This window comes from Bos indicus, chromosome 10 (assembly GCF_029378745.1).
Source record: "Bos indicus isolate NIAB-ARS_2022 breed Sahiwal x Tharparkar chromosome 10, NIAB-ARS_B.indTharparkar_mat_pri_1.0, whole genome shotgun sequence".
NCBI classification, from domain to species: Eukaryota; Metazoa; Chordata; class Mammalia; order Artiodactyla; family Bovidae; genus Bos; species Bos indicus.
In genome coordinates this window covers 20,227,030-20,249,685 of record NC_091769.1, presented here as the reverse complement: position 1 = coordinate 20,249,685, position 22,656 = coordinate 20,227,030, and the positions used below count along the sequence as shown (strand labels likewise).

The 22,656-nt window shown below is 39.3% G+C and overlaps 1 protein-coding gene across 2 annotated transcripts in view; it reads right to left on the bottom strand.

The window, feature by feature from the left end:
* REC114 (REC114 meiotic recombination protein) overlaps positions 1–22,656 on the bottom strand; it is a 112,135-nt gene that overhangs the window by 781 nt on the left and 88,698 nt on the right. The window contains exons 3-5 of one of the 2 annotated variants that reach the window (XM_019968249.2): positions 17,331–17,414; positions 9,286–9,477; positions 2,084–2,161 (exon numbers count right to left, since the gene is read on the bottom strand). In XM_019968249.2, coding sequence (XP_019823808.1) covers positions 2,084–2,161; positions 9,286–9,477; positions 17,331–17,414 — 354 coding nt within the window. The remainder of the gene's footprint in view (positions 1–2,083; positions 2,162–9,285; positions 9,478–17,330; positions 17,415–22,656) is intronic. The other variant, XM_070797053.1, reaches the window with a different exon arrangement.

Sequence of the window (22,656 nt, the reverse complement as noted above, 5' to 3'; positions counted from 1 at the left end):
ACTGCTATCTACTCTTAAGGTCAAACCCTCAACTCTTAGCAACTATGATCAGTCCTCCATACTGTATATAGTTTTGGCTTTTCCGGAATGTCATATAAACGATGTCATATACAACTGCACGTTTTTCACATCCTTATTTGTCATCTCTGTCTTCTTTGGTAACCTGTAGTATTTTAAAGTCAGTTGACTAAGCTGCCAATATTTAAACATTAGGAGAGTTCAAAAAAAAGCCTGACCATGCTTGGCAGTTTGGAAGATTAGGCAAAAGATGCACCGACCCAAGCAACGAAGACGGCTTCAGCTGTGTGTGTGGTCCACCTGCTTCTGAGCCTTGCCTTAGCCTTCTTACTCACTCCTCATGTTAATTCTGCTAGGTAGGTAGGTTTTCTACCCTTTCCATGGACTGCATGGTTTGGTGTATATGTATATAGTTGACATTTCTCAAGGAACTATCTATAATAGAAACTGACTTTTCTAAATTCAAACCAGCTTTTCAGACTATCTAAAGGTAGAAAGAAGGAAATGAAAGTCATATGAAGCCCTGTTCTCCAGCAAGAGCCACTATTAACATGGTAGTGTATCTCCTTTCAAACTTATTTTGTGTGTATGTCTTTACTACAAAAGTCAAATCATGTGTGCTGTTTTGTAGCCTTTAAAAAACAATGTACTATGAATATCTTCCAATGTCAACAGATTAAGACAGACATCACTTTTTATTGACTATATTTTATCTCATTTATGGTTATGGTACTTTTTAACCACTCAGTATCCCATTAGTGAATAATTGTTTCCTATTTTGTTACTATTAAAATTACTGAAAAACATCTTTGTATGTATATTTGTGTAGATGAAATGGTATTATAGGTAATAAGATATTAAATTTTATCTACATTGCTAAATTGCTTTCAAAGAATTTTACCAATTTATATTCAAAGAATGACTTGTTTAGAAGGTTATAGCAAACAAGTAACATATCTGAGCTTCTAGCCTGATGCTTTTTCTTTATACATGGTTCTTCTATATAATGTAAATAAACTCAGTCGAGGTTCATCTTTTATAGCAACTGATACTTCCCGAATAAGGATATCACACCCTGCTCTGCTCATGCTTTTCTGTGGCTTAGTCACTCTGATTCAGTTAACCTATAATCCTGGTGCAGATACAAGGCTACAGACTGGGAACTATGAAGTCTGTCCTGCTTCTGGACAATGAGGTTTCTAAATTTTTTCTGTCATAGTTGCTGACTTACTGAAAGACATGAATTCTTATTTAGTCTTCTTACTTTTCAGGTTTTAAAATCTGTGATTGCCCATTTATTTTGCGTGAGTGGTGTGCCAGGTGGAGAAAACACCCATATCTTCTTCTTACACCACTGTTAGCACAGTTTAATAGATAAAGTAGAAAGGAAATTTATTAAAATTGGATATTGATGAATTCCATGCAGAATTTTAGGGAAAGCCTAAACTGTTGGCTGAGAACCTGCTGTGTAAAAGCACAGCAGGGAATGCAGTGAGGAGGAGACCAGCCTCAGGAACCCTGAGCCTGAATGAATAGTTCTGCAGGAGTGTTTGGTAACAGCAAAATTCAAGTGGAGAGGCCACGTGCAAAAGCAGTTCTGTGGTAAGAGCAGAGTCTTCCTGGGGCTCCATACATCCTTAACCTGAGATCCTCACACTGAAGATCTGCCCCTACAGAAACTATGGTTGATCCAACTTAAAATTCGTATTGATATTTGTCTTAAAAGAGTTTCCAAATTTCATTTCCAAAGTTAAACTGAAATTCTTAGCTTCATTCCTCTTTTAGGAAGGTGGTGAATAAATTCTTTATCTCATGCATTTAAAGTCTAACATTATAGACCACTTTCTGTCTTTTATTTCCTCAGGAAGACAGTTCTTCAGTATGTGCCATCATGTCTAATCTCACAACAAGGATAGGTGGAAATGGCCTGTCTCTGTCTTTATCGTCTTCTATAGTAACATTTTAAGTTACTGTTCTAGAACAGTGGATTGAACAGAGGGATACAAAATTCTTCGGGATCACTGTTTTTCCTGACATGAAAACTGAATATGGAAATAGGCCCTACCTGAGCTAACCAGGCCACTGAGGTCCTTCCTCCTGGACTGCTTGTGCCAGCCGGTACCCACTGCTGCTGCTCTGAGTTCTGCAGTGAAACAACGTGCAATTAGGAGACTGGCTGAACATAGTCATAAATTCCGTAGGCCATTGAAAAAGTGGAACACATGCATTAATGTTAAAAGAAAGAAAATCAGTAAAGGTACTAAAGTCATTGTTGGTGTAGTCTGTCCTGGTTTAAGGTTGGCTGTTAACCTGATTTGCCACAGCAGAGATACAGAGATAAAATTTGAGGCGCCTGCTCTGTGCCTGGTGTTCCTTAGGTCTCACAGGCTGGTAGTGCCTTTTCCTGCCTGATGCCGTGGCATACTTCTGTCTTAAAAGGCCCAGCCCAGGACCGTGTGCTGGTACTGCAGGGCAGTGGACATTGCCCAGCTTCTGATGATCATGATTTGTCACCTTCTATAAATTATTACTCGGGTAATATACATGTTCCTTGTAGAAAAGCAAAATGGGGGCAGGGGGAACACTATAGTTGCAAGATAACAATATCTTGTAACTTTAAAAAAAAATCTCATTTTAGACATTCTGAGGTTATGAATAAGTTCTTCTGTTAGTAAATTCCTAGATATATTCATTCAACAATGTTTGTGTCTACTGTGCACTAGACATTGGGAGGAAAAAGGGAAGGGAGCCACAGAAAATAAGGTAGAGAGAGGTCTGGTCCGCAAGAACCAACAACCCAGTAAGAATCTAACAAGTAAAACAACTTGAATGCAACTGAGGAAGTGCTGGCATGGAGGGGAGTATAAGACTTCAGGCTTGCAGTAGAGGGCAGTACAGGAAGGGTGTGTGTGTTAATAAGCATGAGGGGTAGGAATGCTCCAGAGCCCGAGCTACTTCTTACGGGAGGGGCTGTTCTTGAGCAGAACTCAGGATGTTTTCTAGGCAAACAGAATGAACAAGGTGTAGGAGAAAGCCTGGAGGCATAAGAGGCTGCTTCTACCTAAAAACAAAAACTTCTCCAAGAGCCCCACCACTCTTCGTTCCTAGCCACATGTCTGCAGGCTTAGTTGTATTCTGGATAGCAGTGGTACTTATAGTACTAATAATCTCCAGACAGTTGAGCTGGTGGTATCACACGGAGAATCCAAGGCCCTCCCTGGAGGGTGTGTATCAGCAGTATGTTCTGACTGCTAAAGTAAATGTCCTGCTAATTTCAGTGGGTGTTAGAAGAAATGTGTATCTGGAGGCATCAAAAATGGGGTGGTGGGACAGAGAGGAAGAAAAGAACAAAGGAAAGAAAACTAGTCAGGAATACTAAATAAAAATGAGCTAAAAGGTAAGGAGCTTTACTGAATCTGGAATCCTTAGGCAAACCCCATTTTCCCTCATCCAGAAAAGTCCGATTCCACTGCCTGATATTTCTTCCAGCTCTAAGGTTTTCCTAGGAGACATCAGTTCAGCTCACACCATGTTTTTCAAACAACTAGGAAAGACTAAGCAAAATTCATATGCCACATACACTGATCTACAGCCAAGTGTGATGGAAGCAGTGGAAGTCAGCTGGACAGTCCTCCACCTAAGTGTACACAGATGGCAGGTTCTATGCACACAGGAACGAGCCCTTGGCTGCCACCTCCTGGACTTCTAGTGCTAACAGAGGAGGAGCTAGGAACTGTCATAGGCTGGATTGCCTCAGAAGCCCTCAGGTTGAAGAAACACCTGGTTAGGCCACAATTAGCAAAATTACAAGGCAGAGGCAAGACAGGAAGTGAATCAAGAACTTGAAATAAAAAGATATGGAAAAACCCCTAATTTGCAAAAAAAAAAAAAAAAAAAAAAAGGAACAACTATTTTAGACAAAAGTAATACAAGTACTGGGAAAAAGACACCTGAATGAGGAGACCAGCAAGATGACTAAAGCTTGGCCAGAGCTTGCACCTCTGGAGCTGGATTCTGAAAAAGGGAGCATGATACCAAATTTGAACAGCGGTAGCTGAGGACAAGCCTTAGGAGTTTTCGTCTCCTGCTCTGCAGCCTCAGACACTCCATCTCACTATGGCCTTGCTGATTGGTGAGTGCTAACCCTTGAGAATAAAAGACTGACTGGTATGCTTATTTGTTCACCTGCAAAGCAAAAGAGATCTGAAAAGGTAACATGACTGGCAGTAATAATGAATCATCTTACTTAAGTATTTGCCAGGGTGCTTTATAGACACAATTTCAGTCTCACCACGTGGTAAGTGACTTGCATGAGAACACATAGCTACTGACAGGGCAAGGATTCAAACCTAAATCCATTTGGATTCCAAAGCCTATGGTCTTTGGACATAGTGTAGAGCACAGCACTCTACATCTCATCTACCCAGAACACCAAACTACAGATCCAAGGAGGCCTTGAATACAGAATCAAGAAGAGACATGAACATTTTCTAGCCACTTTGGGGATATTTCTACCTAGGTGTTTGGGATGAGCTTAAATAGAGAGCCAGGGCCTTCATCTGCCACTGTAGTTAACGACCCACGGCCTACTTTAAGGTACTGTCTCAGTTTTTCTTTTCATATTTAGATAATAGTATTTAGGTTCTACCCTGATGTGTGTGTATCTTTACTATATGTATGTCATGTATATCATTACCTTTATAGCGCATTCTAGACCTAGTTCCCAAATTTGGGGACCCTGTTTGGTTCCTGTTGCACCCCATGCGTGCACTGGGTACTATAAGCTCAGTCTAATAGCTGGTCAGTGACACCTACAAAGAAAGGCGATCTATTTAAGGGGTAAAGGATCGTAAGCAACAAAGTATCTTATAATAAGCCATATCATTCCATTTTTAGAGAGGGGATTCTTAATAGAAGCTGATGAGGCAAAATGTTTTAAATTAGATCCAGTGTTTGTAAGAAAACCAGCTTTAGTGTTAAGACATGTTCACAAAAAGTCATGCAGGAACAAAGGGGAAGAATTCTAAAACATTAATATGGCAAACTAAATACAATCAAAGGGAAACCATACAGTACTTGTTTAAAGAAAAACATTTTATGATAAATAATATAAAATCTGTTTGCCCCAGATACGCTATGAAAAGAAAGTTGGTGATAAAACAGTAAAAATGAATTGTCTTGGCCCAGTTAGTTTAAGGGGAACTTACAGGATGAAGTAATGGAAAGCCAGGTTTGGAAAGTCATTGCTCAAAATAGAAAATAAAAAACCCAGCCTGAAACTGGAATTTCATCCTAAGAGCAGAGGTAGCTTATGCTAGCAGCATGTGGGACTCTGCCAATGAAATGCTTGAAGATGTACCTGCAGGAGAAATTCTGTAACTTATTCTCAAAAGTTTTATCACAAGACTTCTTTACATTCCTACAAACTACTGAGGCCCTCAGACAGCTTTTGAGTTACATCTATTTGATATTTATATGTTAGGAATTAAAACAAGTTTTAAATATTCATTTAAAATTATAAATCCATTATATGTTAGTATTAAAAACATTTTAATGAAAATAACTTTCCTAACAAAAATACAGTTTTTGCAATTCTCTTTTAATATCTAGCTGGACTCATATTTCTCAATCTGACAACATGTTGCTTTGGTTGAAATACATAAAATCTGGCTTCATACAGATATATAGATGGAAAAAGTTATTTTTTAAAAATGTTTTTCAGCTAATTGTGGATACTCTTTGGTCTCACATCAAAATTCAACAAATGATTAAAGGCTAATTTCAACACAGAATCTTAAATCATAGCAATGAGCTTTTTATACTCTTGTTATAAAACAACAAAATAAAGAAGATTCTTTGGTCTGCAGAATCTCTGGACTGGTTTCCATAGCAGTTGTGCCGGTTTACATTCCCACCAAGAGCACACCAAGGGTTCCCTTTTCTCCATGCCTTGTCTTTGACAACAGCCACTTTGATAGGTGTGAGGATATCTCATTGCGGTTTTGATTTGCATTTCCCTGATGATAAGTGACGCTAAGCATCTTTTCATGTGTCTGTTAGCTATCTGTTTTGTCTTTGGAAAAATGTCTATTCAAGGCCCTCCGTCCATTTTATAATTTTTTTTTAATGTTGATTTGTATGAGTTCTTTTGAATATTTTGAATAGTAACCCTTTATCAGATATACCATTTGCAAATATCTTCTCCCATTCAGTAAGCAGCCTTTTTTATTTTGTTAATAGCTTCCCTTGCTGTGCAACAGTGATCACAAAAAACAGTGACTTTTTTTTTTTAGTTTTGCTTTTATTTCCCTTGCTTGAGGAGATCCATAAAAATATTGCCAAGATGTCAAAAAGTGTACTGCCTATGTTTTCTTCTAGGAGTTTTGTGGTTTCAGGTCTTACATTTAAGTCTTTAATCCCTTTTGATTTTATTTTTGTATGATTTTATATGATATGAGAAAGTCCAGTTTTCCCCAACACTGTTTATTGAAGAGAAATTAAAAAAAAAAAAAAACAGGACTAGCATATGATACAGTAATCGCACTTCTGGGTACTTTTCCAAAGAAAATGAAAACATTCAAAAAGATATATGCACCCCTGTGTTCACTGCAGCAATATTCACAGTAGCCAGGATGTGGGAGCAGATTAACCCTAAGTGTCTATTGATAGATAACTGGATAAAGAGAATGTGGTATTATTCAGCCATAAAAAAGATCTTGTCACTTGTGACAAAATGGATGGACTTAGAAGGTATTACGCTAAGTGAAGTAAATCAGAGAAAGACAAGTACTGTATGATTTCACTTATATGGACATTAAAAGGCATGGATAAACAACTAGACTCATAGATACAGAGAATAAACAGATGGTTGCTAGAGGAGAGGGGAATGGGAACAGTAAAATAGAGAAACAGGTGAGGGAAGTTAACAGGTACAAAAACAAACCGAATCCAGTGATGTAGCGCACACTTTGGATCCTTCATCCGTGCATGGTTCTGCAGCACAGGTCTTCCACATGTTGAAAGATTTTGTGATGTACTTATTTAAAAATCATGTTCGTTACCAGTACCATCAAGAAAGTCTTCTGGGTTAGGAAGCTGTGAAGCTCAAGTGGCAGGTACAAGTTTTTCAAGATTCTAATTTTCACTTGGAAAGGTTATTTCATCATTGTCAATAAATACTATCAATTGTTTTCCTGAAGTACTTTTCTTGTAGTTACTTGAAGTAACTACATTCACTTGAGAAAATGTCCACCAGCCACCCAAATCTAATCATAGTTCGTCTGTTGTTAAGTAATAATGGTGTTCCATAAAGAGAAGCTGGTGCTGTCATACAGGTGCTTTCCTAGGAGAAAGCCATCGTGCTGCAGAACGCAGATGGTTTTGTTAGTTGGTTCTTACTGCAGTGACAGTGAAGAAAGAACATGACTATTGGTACGGCTAGATGACACTGCCTTGATCTATGCTAAGGTGACAGCAGCTTTGCTCACAATGTTTCTGTTCCATTAAATAACAAGTATCAATACAGGAAAAAGGACAAATAATATGTGAATGTTATTGCAAAAATAATGTGGCCTTTGTGGATTCCTGAAAAGGTCTCAGGGAAGGGTCCATGGATCATACTCTGAGAACCACGGTACTATAGTAACACCCATGATACACCTGAGACTCCCAGCTAATCTAATTTCTAGCCTTATACGTATCTACAGTGAGAATCAACCTTGAATTTAAAAAATAACTCAGTGTCTTCTTTGGAATAATGTCTATTCAAGTCCTCTGCCCATTTTTTAATCAGATTGTTTTATTTGATACTGAGTTGTATGAGTTCTTGTTATTTTGGGTATTAACTCTTTACTGGATGTATCATTTGCAAATACCTTCTCCCACTCAATAGGTTGTCTTTTTGTTCTGTTGATGATTTTCTTTACTATGCAAAGCTTTTTAGTTGGATTTAGTCCCATTTTGTTTATTTTTTGCTTTTGTTGCCCTTTCCTGAGGCAAATGAAAAGATGCTCAGCACCACTCATCATCAAGGAACTGCAAATCAAACCACAAAATAGTACCTCACAACTGTCAGAATGGCTGTCATCAGAAAGACAAGAAGTAAGTATTGGTGAGGATGTGGAGAAAAGGGACCCTTATGCACTGCTGGTGGCAATGTAAATTGATACCTACTATGGAAAACAGTATGGTGCTTTCTCTAAAAATTAAAAACAATTATCATATGATCTAGTAGTTCCACTTCTGGGTATTTATCCAAAGAAAACAAAAACTAATTCAAAAAGATATTTCCCCCTTATGTTTACTGCAGCGTTGTTTACAGTGGCCAAGCTATAGAAACAACTAAGTGTCTGTCAATAAATGACCGGATAAAGATGAGGTATGTGTGTGTATATGTATACACACACACACACTGGAATATATACAAAATGAGGTGTGTGTGTATATATATAGGGTGGGCCAAAAAGTTCGTTTGGGTTTTTCCCTATGATGTTACAGAAGAACCTGCATGAACTTTTTGGCCCACCCAATATATACACAATAAAATGTGTAGTATCTAAAAACAAATATAAAATGACTCATAAACACAGAGAACAAACATGGCTGCAGACCTGGGGGGATAGGCAAACCGGGTGAATGAGATTATGGAGCACGAACTTCCAGTTACAAATGAATGGGCTTCCCCAGTGGTCCAGTGGTTAAGAACCCCCCTCTGCCAATTCAAGGGACATGGGTTCGGTCCCTGGACTGGGGTCCCACATGCGGTGGAGCAGCTAAGCCCATGTGCCACAACTACTGAAGCCCACGCGCCTAGAGGCTGTGCTCTGCAACAAGAGAAGCTACTGCAGTGAGAGGCCCACACGCTGCAACTAGAGCAGCCCCCACTCCCTGCAACCAGAGAAAACAAAAGCCCGCACGGCAATGAAGACCCAGTGCAGCCAACAATAAATAAATCTTAAAAAAAAAAAAGAGTCATAGGGATATAATGTACAGCACAGGGAATACAGTCAATAATACTGTAATGCTTTTGTGTGGTGACAGATGGTAACTAGATGTTGTGATCATTTTGTAATGTATAAAAATATCAAATCACTATATTGTATACCTGAAACTAACACCATAATTATATATATGTCAATACAAGTAAGTCACTCAACATTAGATATCTTTAAGCTACAAATGTGGTGGACTCGGCAAATTCCACTGTGATTTTGGCCCCCCCAGAGCATTACCTTCTCAGGTTTCTCATCCACCTACTTGCCTACTTACGCCATGCTGTGGTGGGATGCTCTGCACACAGCCCTTCCCTTGGCCAGGACTTGGCCTGAACTCCTGGCTGATTCCGTCGGGTACCTGGACGGTGATGTACTGGGCTAGGTTCTGCACGCAGCTGTAGCAGTGTTCCAGTGCCTGCTCTCTGGAGCCTCCACTAAACTGTACCCGGAACATACGACTCTTGTTCTGTGTGACAAATCAAAAGTTATCCTCAGCAACCCTCGTCATATCACTTTACTTTTATTTACTGTGGGGTCTTCCCTTTGTTTGCAGGGGAAGGCGTGTCAATAAGGGAGCAGTTACCCTAGATTGTTGATGTGGGCATAGAAAAGCCAATAATTAGTTTTCTTTTCCCTTTTGGGAGCTGTGCCTCATAATATATTCATTTCCTTCAAGGGACTGACATCAGCAAAAAATGGAAAAGCCCATCATAAAGACTAGGAAGGTCACTATACTGACTGCAGTAAAAGATCCACGTTTTATCTTACTTTGGAACAAAGATTGCATACCGTCTAATTGCTTAGGTGGAGAATCAGTGAAGCTAACAGTCCTGGCTGAACAAAATTTTCCAAACCTGAGTATATAGAAGAGCTAGCCAGATAGATACCACATTAAACAAGCCAGTGAATCTGAAAAACAAAACGGGATCTGGGGACAGGCAAATGCTGACAGCCAGTGTATCTCATTAATTTGCAGTGCCCTTTTATCCTTAAAGAGGCCAGACTTACCTACAAATCACACAGACAAATCAATCACATGCTGCCTTTAATTAGCTGTATGATTTATATCCCCTGGCAAACCAGCAAATGTGGGAGAGATGCAATTAAAAATTTTAAGTGTGGCAACCACATCAAATTTATTTTACTGTAAGTTTAAAAATAGAACTAAATTGTAACAATAACAACAATAAACCTCTTATTTTAACAGAAGTAGCTGCCTTTTTTTCTAGTCTGATATCTTGTCTAGTTTTAGAAGACGCAGCTTACCCAAAAGCCACCCCAAATAGGTGATGTGTATTGTGTACCTTTATTCAATTTCTTCTGCAAAGAAATTCGGATGCTAACATCGTAATAGCATTTTGTATTTTTTAAATACACAAATCACATTGCTAACTGGAAAATGTTTCTAACTGTAGTTAACAAAATCCTGAAAGTTTCTATAAGCAGAAATCCTTGATTTTCTTGTTCACAATTTACATGATTTAAATTTCTAGATAAAACCATCAAACAAAGCCGTATCTTTAGGATACAGAAAACTGGGCATGGCTAGGTAGTGGTAAGGCGCCATGCCCACAGACACTGCTGCCCCTTTTCTGCCTCTCTCGGGTTCTCTTCATTTTTAAATTCATTAACTTTCTTCCCCTGAGTATAAAGGTTAATCCATTATCATTGCCCCCTCCAACAATGAAAAAATATGAATATTTTTGAGTATTGCCTATTCATTTCCTTAGTCATTTTTCTCTTGGATGAATAACCCCAAATTATCAAGAGTCTTCGAAAGCTAACCCCCTGAAGGAAAGGGAAAGAACTGATGAGAGAACTCCACATTCAGTTTTTGGTAATTCTATGAATCTTACGTGAAACTGAGCTTTCTTGTTTACAATTAATTAGCTATTTCCACCTCTCGCTAGTTGAGACTGTACAAATGGGACATCTATATGTAGCACCTTTGTATCAGCTATCTCCATGATGATTCTGTAATTAACCTTTTGAGAGTAATCACATAAAAAATTGCACCTCATCACTAGATGAAAACTATATAAAGGAACAGATAATTATTAAGTATATAAGCAGGGCAAAAATCTCAGACCACTTGTCTAGAGGTATCTACCTATCTATGTGAGTGTACACAACAATGAGTTTGGACAGTTAGTGTTTCTTTGGAATGTAGTTCCAGGAAATGACAGGGAAAGTTGTATGTCTGACAGCCTAACTGATGATTTGCTCCATGTTCCTTCTATAAAATTCTTAGACAGAATTTGAGCTTATCATCTGAAACCAGAAATACCACCTCAATACATGTGGACCCAAGATAAAGCCAAGGCACATCAGGAGAAATCTAAAATTGAGCTACATCTTCATCCCACATCCTCAGCATCAAAATACCATGACAGAAAACCTGCCACTTGGTTAACCAAAGGACTCCTAGGTTGAAAATCTTGAGGCGATTTCTTTTTATGCCAGAATTAAAAGTCAGAAAGAGCTCTTTGTTGTGAAATGAAAGTCTTTTATGCATATATAATAGCCACGAACTGTCCCAAATAGACTGTCTCTGGTGTCTATCATCTAAGGAAACTACTGGCCGTGCCACATGGCTTGTGAGATCTTTAGTTTCCCAGCCAGGGATTAAACCTGGGCCCTCAGCAGTGAAAGCACAGAGTCCTAACTACTGGGAAGCCAGGGAATCCCCCAAATTACTATATTTTAAGTGCCTTCAAGAAAATTATAGAGTTACCAAGGGAACATTTCCTGCAAAGATGGGCACAATAAAGGACAGAAATGGTATGGACCTAATAGAAGCAGAAGATATTAAGAGAGGTGGCAAGAACACACAGAACTGTACCAAAAAAAAGGCCTTAATGACCCAGATAACCGTGATGGTGTGGTCATTCACCTAGAGCCAGACTTCCTGGAATGTGAAGTCAAGTGGGGCTTAGGAAGCATTATTATGAATAAAGCTAATGGAAGTGATGGAATTCCAGCTGAGGTATTTCCAATACCAAAAGATGATGCTGTGAAACTGCTGCATTCAATATGCTAGCAAATTTGGAAAAGTGAGCAATGGCCACAGGACTGGAAAAGGTCAGTTTTCATTCCAATCATAAGAAGGGCTGTGCCAAAGAATGTTCAAACCACTGCACAATTGTGCTCATTTCCCATGCTAGCAAGGTAATGCTCAAAATCCTTCAAGTCTGGCTTCAGCAGTATTTGAACCAAGAACTCCCAGATGTACAAGCTGGATGTAGAAAAGGCAGAAGAACCAGAGATCAAATTGCCAACATCCACTACGTCATAGAAAAAGCAAGCTAATTCCAGAAAAACATCTGCTTCACTGACTACACTAAAGCTGTTGACTGTGGAATCAAACTGTGGAAAATTCTGAAAGAGTTGGGAATACCAGACCACGTTACCTGCCTCCTGAGAAACCTGTACACAGGTCAAGAGGCAACAGTTAGAACCAGACATGGAACAGCTGGTTCAAAATAGGGAAAGGAGTACACCAAGGCTGTATATTATCACCCTGCTTATTTAACTTATATGCAGAGTACATCATGTGAAATACTGGGCTGAATGAATCACAAGCTGGAATCAAGATTTCCAGGAGAAATATCAATAATCTCAGATATGCAGATGACACCACCTTAATGGCAGAAAGCAAAGAGGAACTAAAGAGCCACTTGAAGGTGAGAGAGGAGAGCAAAAAAGCTGGCTTGAAACTCAACATTCAAAAAACGAGGATCATGGCACCCAGTCCCATCACTTCACAGCAAACAGGTGCAGAAAAAATGCAAACAGTGATAGACTTAATTTTCTTGGGTTCCAAAATCACTGCAGATGGTGACTGCAGCCATGAAGTTAAAAGATACTTGTTCCTTGGAGGAAAAGCTATGACAGAACTAGACAGTGTATTAAAAAGTAGAGACATCAGACATCACTTTGCCGACACAGGCCCACATAGTTGAAGCTATGGTTTTTCCAATAGTCATGTACAGATGTGAGAGTTGGGCCATAAAGAATGCTGAGCACCAAAAAATTGATGCTTTCGAACTGTGGTGCTGGGGGAGACTCTTATGAGTCCCTTGGATAGCAAGCAGATCAAACCATCAATCCTAGAGGAAATCAACCCTGAATATTCATTTGAAGGGCTGATGTTGAAGCTGAATCTCAATACTTTGGCCACCTGATGAAAAGAGCCAACTCACTGGAAAAGACCCTAATGCTAGGAAAGATTGAGGGCATGAGGAAAAGGGTGTGAAAGAGGATGAGATAGATAGCTGGATGGCATCAACTCAATGGACATGAGTTTGGGCAAACTCCAGGAGATAGTAAAGGACAGGGAAGCCTGACGTCCATGGGGTCACAAAGAGTTGGACACAACTTAGTGACTGAAGAACAACAACAAAAGTGGTGACTTATATGTTAAAGTGTTCCCACTCTCCTTCAAAATACTTAATTTCAAGTTCTTACAACTAATAGAAAATTTCTTGAAGAAACAAACGTTAAGGATTAGTGTTTGTCTCTATACACTAATCTTCATGTACACACAAGAAAATGAGGCTTCACCTTCTGGGAAGCATTGGGCCCATTAAATACTGACTCACAAGTGTGAATGGCATCTCCATGCAGAGATCTTAAGCTGCAGGCTCTGTAGCTAATGTTACAGGGTATCAGCAACACGAAGACATGGGCCCAGTCGGTACCACGTAGGAAGACAGCCGAGGAGATGTGAGAATCCTCACAAACATGGCCATGTCTTCCTGCTGGTTTTAGATTCACCCAGATCTGTAAGAAGTTCCCCATCATCACTAGGACCCCAACTGGAGCAGTTTATCCCACCACTAGCAGTGAATTCCTCTAAGTAGAAATTGGAGGTGGGGGAGTACGGAAAAAGGACTTCAACATTTTCTTTGATCCTTTGCTTTGAAACCAAGGGGTGATACTTAAGGCTGAGGCCAGAGAAAACCATGAAAATATTCTTCAGTGAGTTATTGGAGGTGAGTCACAACAGTGGTTTACCATTATTCCTTTGAATCAGTCTTTTCACATAAGGAATTACATGTCGACTGTTAGCCAATCAGCCAAGATCATTTTGATTACAATTACTGAAAAAAAAAGAAGCCCATGTTACAAGTAGGCAGATCTTTTACAATCTACTTATTTCAGCCAAAGAGAAAAGAAACATCATCTTTATTGCCCCTTGAATTTAAGTTATGTTAAATTTCTGTTAAAGGAACAAACATTTTATTTCTAAATATTTCTATTTATCAATTTACAGAAAAATGTTTGTTTTGCAATACTTGTTTAACTACAAGTTATCCAAGTCAAGAAACAAAAAAGTTGTGTACCCTTTGCCAAATAAGGCAAAAATCACAGTGTGTTGGCTCAGTATTAATATATCAAAGGATTAAAAAAAGTGAAACAAATAATGATTTTGATAGGAGTTAAAATTTAATATGTAATCCTGATAAAAGTTTTAGTAAATAAACTATAGTTGAAGGAGTATCTCCCTAACATGGTAAAGAATATCCAGTCAACAGCCAGAAATGTTCTTAATGTCTACACACTTGTTCCCATTCAAGTCAGCAAGATGTCAAGGATGACTGTGTAACTGTCAAATTACAGTGTTCTGGAAGGTCTAGATAATCCAGTAAGGTGAGAAAAGTATGGGAAGAAAATTATCATTGTTTGCAGATTATAAAATTACTTTCCTAGAAATTAAATTACCAGAGCTAATAGCAGTTTAGTAAGGAGGCTAAATTTAAAATAATTCAGAAAAAATCTAGTACTAGGCAGCTAGAAATATCTTTGGATAAAGAATACCATTCCAATAACAACAGGCAAAAGGATCCTAAACTTGAATATTTAAAAATCTACATATAAAGTATATGGTATATACATCAATAATCACTTTTCAAATTATATAACTACACAAAATACATGCATTTAACATGTAATCTCTATACACAGAGAGTAAAGACTTTGAAGAGAAAAATGAGGCAAAAGCAGTAGACGGTGATTCACAGAAGGAATACAGATGGTTGGCTAACACACACACAAAAAAATATTCATTCTCACTAGTTAACAAAGAAATGAAAATTAAAGGAAGATGCTCATTTTTGCTTATCAAATTAGAAATTAGTTTTTAAATTTAAATTATATCACCCTGTTGGAGAGGATTTGGACAAATAGGCATTTTTACAGATGTCAGTGCTGTAGAAACAGGAACAACCTATTTGGAGGGCACATTTACGAAATACACATTCATACTTCTAGTACTTTTATCTCAAAAACTCTGTAAATAAATCCTAATGAAAATCAAAACATTTTTACAATAGTGAAAAATAAGGAATTTGTTAACCGATTCATGGTGCACCCAAACAATACAAATACTAGGTAGTCACGGAAAATCATGTTTCAAAGACTAAGAAATGCCTTGGTATAATGTTCCAGATACAATGTTAAGTGAGGAAAGCAGGATACAAAGCCCTCTGTATACCACAATCCCCAAATTATAAATTATCTATATGGCAGACACTGTTCACTGCCATGAGGCAATCCATACCAGAGGCTGGAAAAGCCAAACATTCATTGGCTAATCTTGGCAGATCGGGATGACCACATTACGCTGTTCTGGTCCCTGAGACAGAAGCAGACATCTTTCAGGGACCATGGGAGGTAGAGCGCCTTACAGGGAAGTCTATGCTTTCCTTATAAAGGGAAGAGATGAAGCTGGTTTCCCATGAATGAAATACGACAGCTCTAGTAGCCATTTTGAAAATGTGAAGGCAAGGCCAAGGGAGCTGCAAAGGCGTTGACTCTGGCACAGCAGAGCTGCTGAGCCAACTGCCAGCAACTGCCTGCTTCTGGCTTTTCTATTTAGTGAAAAAAATAACCCTTTATTTTGTGGGGTGGGGCCATTACACCTGGATTTTTGGTCACATGCATCTGAACATTATTCTTACTGATACAATATATATGCCTAGTAAAAACTTTAAAATGTTAATAATGATTATTTTTGAGCAGTCAAATTATTTTCCCCTTTACAGTTATTTTTTTAAAAATTAATAACAAAAAAATTAAAACTCAAATATCAGACACGTGGCATAATATAGCTTTTTAGAAGACACATACATTCATTCAACATGACACCATCGATAGGAGACCAACGCGGGGTCCAGTTTTCTGACAGCTAGTTGGCTACTGGCCTATGTTGCATTTAGTCCCCTCACGTAAAATGAAAACGGGCTCCTGCGTGTTTTGAGTACGTGCTTCGGACCCCTTTGGCCGTCAGATGAAGCCAGAGGACCCCTACTCAGAAAAATGTTTTTAATCACATAAAATATATAAGTTCAAAGGAAACCAATTATACTGAAGTATACTTAATGTATCACACTATTAACACTAATTTATACTCTAATAAGATATATGCTTCCTTATTAATATACTCAATAAAAAGATCCAGCAGCAGGACTAACCACCACCATAACACTGGGGTGTGATGAGCATAAATGACATTGAAGATTTCTGAAACAGCTAAAAAGTGATATGAAGACATTTGATTTCTACTGGTGCAAATGTGGTCTGATGCCAACAGGCATCGTTGAACGAAATTATAAATTTCAGTTAAAGGTCAGTGAAAATCCATGCAGTTCATGGACCCTCTGAATTCTCTGGGGATCCTCTGGAGTGGCTGGTGCTCTTGAAGACCTCTTTCAACTCTCAGTCTATGAGCCCAATAAAAATTAGGATCTTTTACCTGAACTTCAGTTATTATCTAGTCAGTGAATATTAACAGATTGGTTTTTACAGTTATTTCTGAAAGAAAATAATACAGGTGATTAGTTTTCATGTTGCTTTCATAAGGATCATTCTTTATGTTTAATACAACCAAGTAAGCAAATAAAAAGGAATTTTATTATTTAGTATTAAAGAGAGAAAAATGAAAAAACATTCAGTGAAGCATTTGAAAGCACACCCCCTTTGAAATCTAAATAGCAAGACAAACAATGATGTAACTCCACCTTCTCCCAATTTGTGCTGGGAGATGGAGAATGGTCGCAGAGCTCTGTCAGGCAGGTATTGACAGATCAATCACAGCCCTGGTTCTTCAGCAACATCCCCTTATGAACCATGCTTCTGCCTCTCGATAGTCCTTGTTTCATGTTTTGCTCAGAATGCAAACCTTTCTTAAACAAATGTGTTCTTCCCAGTACCATTTCACCTGCAAAGAGAAGCTCCTGCACCCACTCCGGTACTCACTTAGCAGATGAGAAGTGTATGAACAGTTGCTTAAAAACAGTTGGCCACACAGAATCTTACCTTTATGGTTGTTCCAAACAACAGACAATCCATGCGTCTTACAATCTTCAACCAGTTCTTGCTACCAATGAGTGAAAACCCCTCCTGAAACAAAATAATTAAGCAAAATTAGCAACAGAAGCAAAAGAGACATAAAGAATAGCTGTGATGCCGCTCCTTCGTATTAGAAAGTTATCTATCTAGTTATTCTATAACTTAAGCACAATAGAAATGACTCAATATCAACTGCCAAGGATGGCCCTTCCAATGAGTCCCAGTATCTCAGTCCTCTTCCTGAGTCATGATCAACATTAACAGTCTCAGCCTGTATTGCTTTTCTTAACCTTTTCATATTGAAAATCAACAAACCATTAAAGATATTTGCTATAAAATACAATGTTACGCCTCTAGGATTTGGCAAAATACAAGTTTATAATTCCTGGAAGCCAAAGGTTTCCATTATACTAACTCATTAAGTTATCTGCCACATCCCCAACTATACAGTGAGATTTCTCTTCATGAGAATCTTATTTTCAGATTCCTATGTATGGAAAAATGGAAGCAGTTTGGTTTGGGATGCTGAATGTCTAGTTCTTCATTTCAATCTGAAAAAAAACAAAAAAGGCAGAGAGAGCAGTAGAGGGAGGGCACATAAATCTCAAGGGAGGGACAACTGCTGGATCCTAACGGTGTAAAGATAGACTTTTCGGTAGCTTACTAATAATGTTGACTGTGGCCGCTCACGAGAAGTGCTTAGCGTTTAGTACTAACAACTCAGTCGGGGACGGGATAAACTGACAGCGTGCAGAATCGAGCAACTGCATCTGCCTCACGGTGTTGGTCCACCACAGCCAGAGGGGGCGCTGGAGGGACGTGGGAGGTCTACAGCTCTTTATAAAAAAGTTTTCTGAACTCTCATCAAATCTCTCTTCCTAGATTTGAATATGATGAAAGCTACAACCTGCAAAGAAATTTTTTGTTCAGGAAAACTGTGGGTTAATTCCTTGACTTTTTTTTTTTTTAAAGGAGAAAAAAAAAGACCATTCTAAAATGTTGATTCTAAGAATTCTATTATTAATAGGAGTCTTTTTTTTTTTTAATGAAAAAACAAGTCAGGCAAACCGTTTGTGATTTCTTTTTAAAACTCTCAGAAGCAGCAAAAAGAAACATATTCATTATTACCCCCAACATGTAGAAACTGCTGTTTAAAATGGAAGTATGTGGGAAACGTGCACACATGCATTGCTAGGAGGAGTGCAAACTGGTACAGCCTTATGGAGGGCAACATGGTGTTATCAGAACTATGGATGCTTTTACTCTTCAACTCAGCAACCTCTGCTGGACTGAGGATTCCCTTCACAGATCAACTTGCACATACGAAGTGATGCATGGATGGGGTTAAGCATCTCCATATTTTTAATGGTAAAAGATTGGAAACAACTCAAGTATACATCAACAGCAGACTGGTTAAAAAAAGTATGACACTCTATGCAATGAGATACTAAACAACTGTAAAAAACATGATGTCCTACATCAGTGCTGTCCAGTAGGAGTATAATTTGAACCACTTATGTAATTTTAAACTACTAGCTACATTTTAAAGGCATAAATAAACTGGTAAAATTTTAGTATTTAATTTAATACATCAAAATACAGTAGGAAGTGGCAACCTACTCCAGTACTCTTGGCTTGGAGAATCCCACGGACAGAGGAGCCTGGTGGGCTACAGTTCATGGGGTCATAAAAGAGTCAGACATGACTGAGCGACTAATATATCAAAACATGATCAAACACTGTAAAACATTATTAAGATAGTTTATGTTCTCTCTTTTTTTGGTACTAAGTCTCTGAAATCCAGTGGGGTCGCACAGAGTCGGACACGACCGAAACAACTTAGCAGTAGCAGCAGCAGCAACAGTGGGATTCACACTTATACCACAGCTCAGCTGAGATGCTGTATTTTAAATGGTTAACGTGAAATGCAGTCCTACCAAATCAACAGAGTTTAGTGGGATAATATTTTACAGTGCTTTAATTTTTAAACTTAAATTTTAAATAAAAGTTAAAATTCTGTTTTTCAGTTGCACCAGTCACATTTCAAGTGTTCAGTAGCCACAGATGGCTTACAGCTCCCTTCCCGGTCTTTATGTGTTGATCTGTGAGGTACACTGTTCTGCTGGAAGGCAAGCTACAGAACAGTGTCCATGATGTGATATCTTTGTATAAGGAAAGGAGGGAACATACAAGGTATACTCTTATTATTTGCGTGCATTTACATTTTAAAAGGGCTTCCCTGGTGACTCAGTGGTAAAGAATCTGCCTGCCTGCAGGAGTCTGGATCTGATCCCTGAGTCAGGGAGAAGGAAGTGGCAACCTACTGCAGTATTCTTACCTGGAAAACTCCAGGGGCAGCGAAGGCTAGCGAGCTACCATCCACGGGAACGCAAAAGAGTCAGTCACAGCTTAGCGATTGAACAATAACAATAACATTTTACAAACTGGAAGGAGGAGTACACAAGAGACTAATACAAATCATTATCTGTAGGGAGTGAGAGTGAACAGTACGGCCGGGGCAGAGGTTGAAGTGAGATTTTTTACTATTTATCTTTTTATACTGTTTTGATTTTTCAACCACATTAAGCCTCATATGCATGCATGTGGGAATATTTGGGTAAACAAGAATTCCCATTCCAATATGGCATAAACTCAAGGAAGAGAAGAAAGCAGGACCTAAATAAATCCATCTATGGGAACTCTGTACTATCTTTACAACTATTCTGCAAATCCAAAGCTATTCTAGAATAAAAAGTTTATTAGAAAATAAATGAGCGGGCCCTGGCCCCGGCCTGACTTCTAGTCCTCTGACTTCCTACCTCTAGTCCACTGTGGGTCCCCAGAGACTTCACTTGGCTAGCTCACACATCCCTCCATGTCAGCTCGGCCAGACTGGGAGAGTTTTCTCCACAGACACTGCCATTCCCATATGCGGCTGCCTCCACGTATGGCATCACACATCCCAGTCAGTCACCACCCCGAGTGATCACCTGGCATCCCACTGGGCTCCTTTCCTCACTGCTCCCTCAACACCAGTCAGTGCCCAGGTCTCGGAGAGCCAATCTCCAAACAGCCTTCTCATCCCACCACCCTCCCAACGTACACTGTCCCTGCTGCATCAGGCTGCTCCTCACACACTGATTTTGTTGTAGAGCTTGTTCCTGAAGTGGCCTTCCTTTTTCACTGGTCTTTCAAAACCCCACTTTATCCCAACCAAACCCCACAAGGCAAAGCTGGCTGACCTCTCAGAATTCTATGCTCTCTCAGGATCTTGTACTTACCATGCTATATTGTAATTAGTTACATTTCTTTGTCCCTGATAAGAATGAGGAGGAATCCCTAGGCAGTGCAAGGCAGGTTCTAGAATGTGTCTTATTACCCCTTGAATCCTTGGGAACTATCACAATGTTTAGCAAATGTCACTAGATTAGCTCCTGCAGCCCCTCAGTCCAGGACTCTGGAGTGGCTGTGCCAGAACAGGTATGGCCTTCCTCCCTGACAACACCTTTGAGATGAGCCATTTTATGGCTCTTACTCTTCCGCTTAGCCAAACCACCCTTCCACAGAACTTCACACACCTCTTCCCTCTGCCTCCTCTCCCTGACTTTTTACCTAGTTAACCTCTAACCACTGTTCACTTCACCCTAACCCAAATCTCGGCTGGGCAACCCTAGGACGCTTTCCAATAGCACCGTACTGTTTCTTTCATAGCATTTATCAGTTTGTGTGTGTGTGTGTTGATTGTTCGACATCTATTTTTTCACTAGACTATTAGCCCAGACAGGCAGGGGCTACGTTTGTTCCACTTACTATTATTCATACAATGGGCAACCTTGGTGGCTCAGTGGTAAAGAATATGCCTGCCAAGGCAGGAGACTTGTGTTCAATCCCTGGGTCGGGAAGATCCCCTGGAGAAGAAAATGGCAATCCACTCCAGTATTCCTGCCTGGAGAATCCCATGGACAGAGGAGCCTGGAGGGTCACAGTCCATGGGGTTGCAAAGAATCAGACATGACTTAGTAACTAAACAGTGACAACAACAAAACACGTAGAAGATGATTCAGCAAGTTTTAGTGAATGAAAGAATGAAATTTCATGAAAATCAACAAAATATTTCATGCCAATGTAATTTCTTGGGAATGAGATCCACAAATTTATTACCTGTCCAATGATGCAGAACATCTTGCTTTTTTTTTTAAACACTTCATCTTATTCAAGATTCAAAAAGAGCTTTTTCATTCTAATGTTTTGGGATTTAGTAAAAAGAAGTCTGTATACCTAATGACACTTGTCATTCATACATTCCTACATTTTAATAGTTGATCTCCTTATCTCTGAAAATCCCCCTCTTGGAATCTCCTTGAAGGAGACGGCTCCTCTGTGCCACCTCTTCTAACCTTCTCAGGTAAGTGACTTGCTCTGTGCTCCCGCAGCACACGGCACCTGCTGCTACTGAAACACACCCCGTGTCTGAGCTCCTGCTACGGCCAGCCACTGTGCTAGGGTTTAACAGAGACACAGAGGCTGCCCAAAAGGAAGGGAGAATGCATCACACTCACCCAGGGAGCTCGCCTGGGATGCTGTCCCCCCACCAGCCAAAGGAATCCACTGTTAACTGATGAGTCTGCCAAATGCCCTGCAAGTGCTGGGGTAGAAAAATGGTTTGGAATTGATAATGGGAAGGAAGAGAAGTGGAATACTCTAGGAAATACCAAATTTATTATAAGACAAAAAGAAGAGAAGCCAATATCAAGAACTTGAGTCTAGGATAGAGGAGTGTGGAAGCTTAGAGGAGTGAGACTTTCTAGTGAAGAATGGTCAGCAGTCAGGTGATGTCCAGGGATAGCATAAAAATAAGGGCTAAAAATCTGCACTGAAATCAGCGGTCAGGAGGTGCTGTGCAAGGTAATGTCTGTGTACCTGTCTGTCATTCTGTCCCTCCCCTTCTAGTTCCCCTTTTATCAAAAACTCCAAAGAACATTCATCTTTGTATCTTGCATATATGTTGAATAATAAAAGAATGCCAATCGCTGACACCCCCTATTTCCTCCAATCATACTTTGACCCATCCCCTCATGCTGTCCAGCTCTGCAGTCTCCTTGAGGTGCAGTGGCCAGAACACCACACGACTCCAAGGTGGGGGTTACACCACACTTTATATAAAGAGAGCCTCAGGCTTTGACTTTCACGTATTATAAATTAGGAACCTCATTTCCAGATTTTAGTTATCCATGTTCTCCTTGGTCCCTGTCATTATAAGTAAGAGTTACAAGTATTATAAAGATAAACCAAA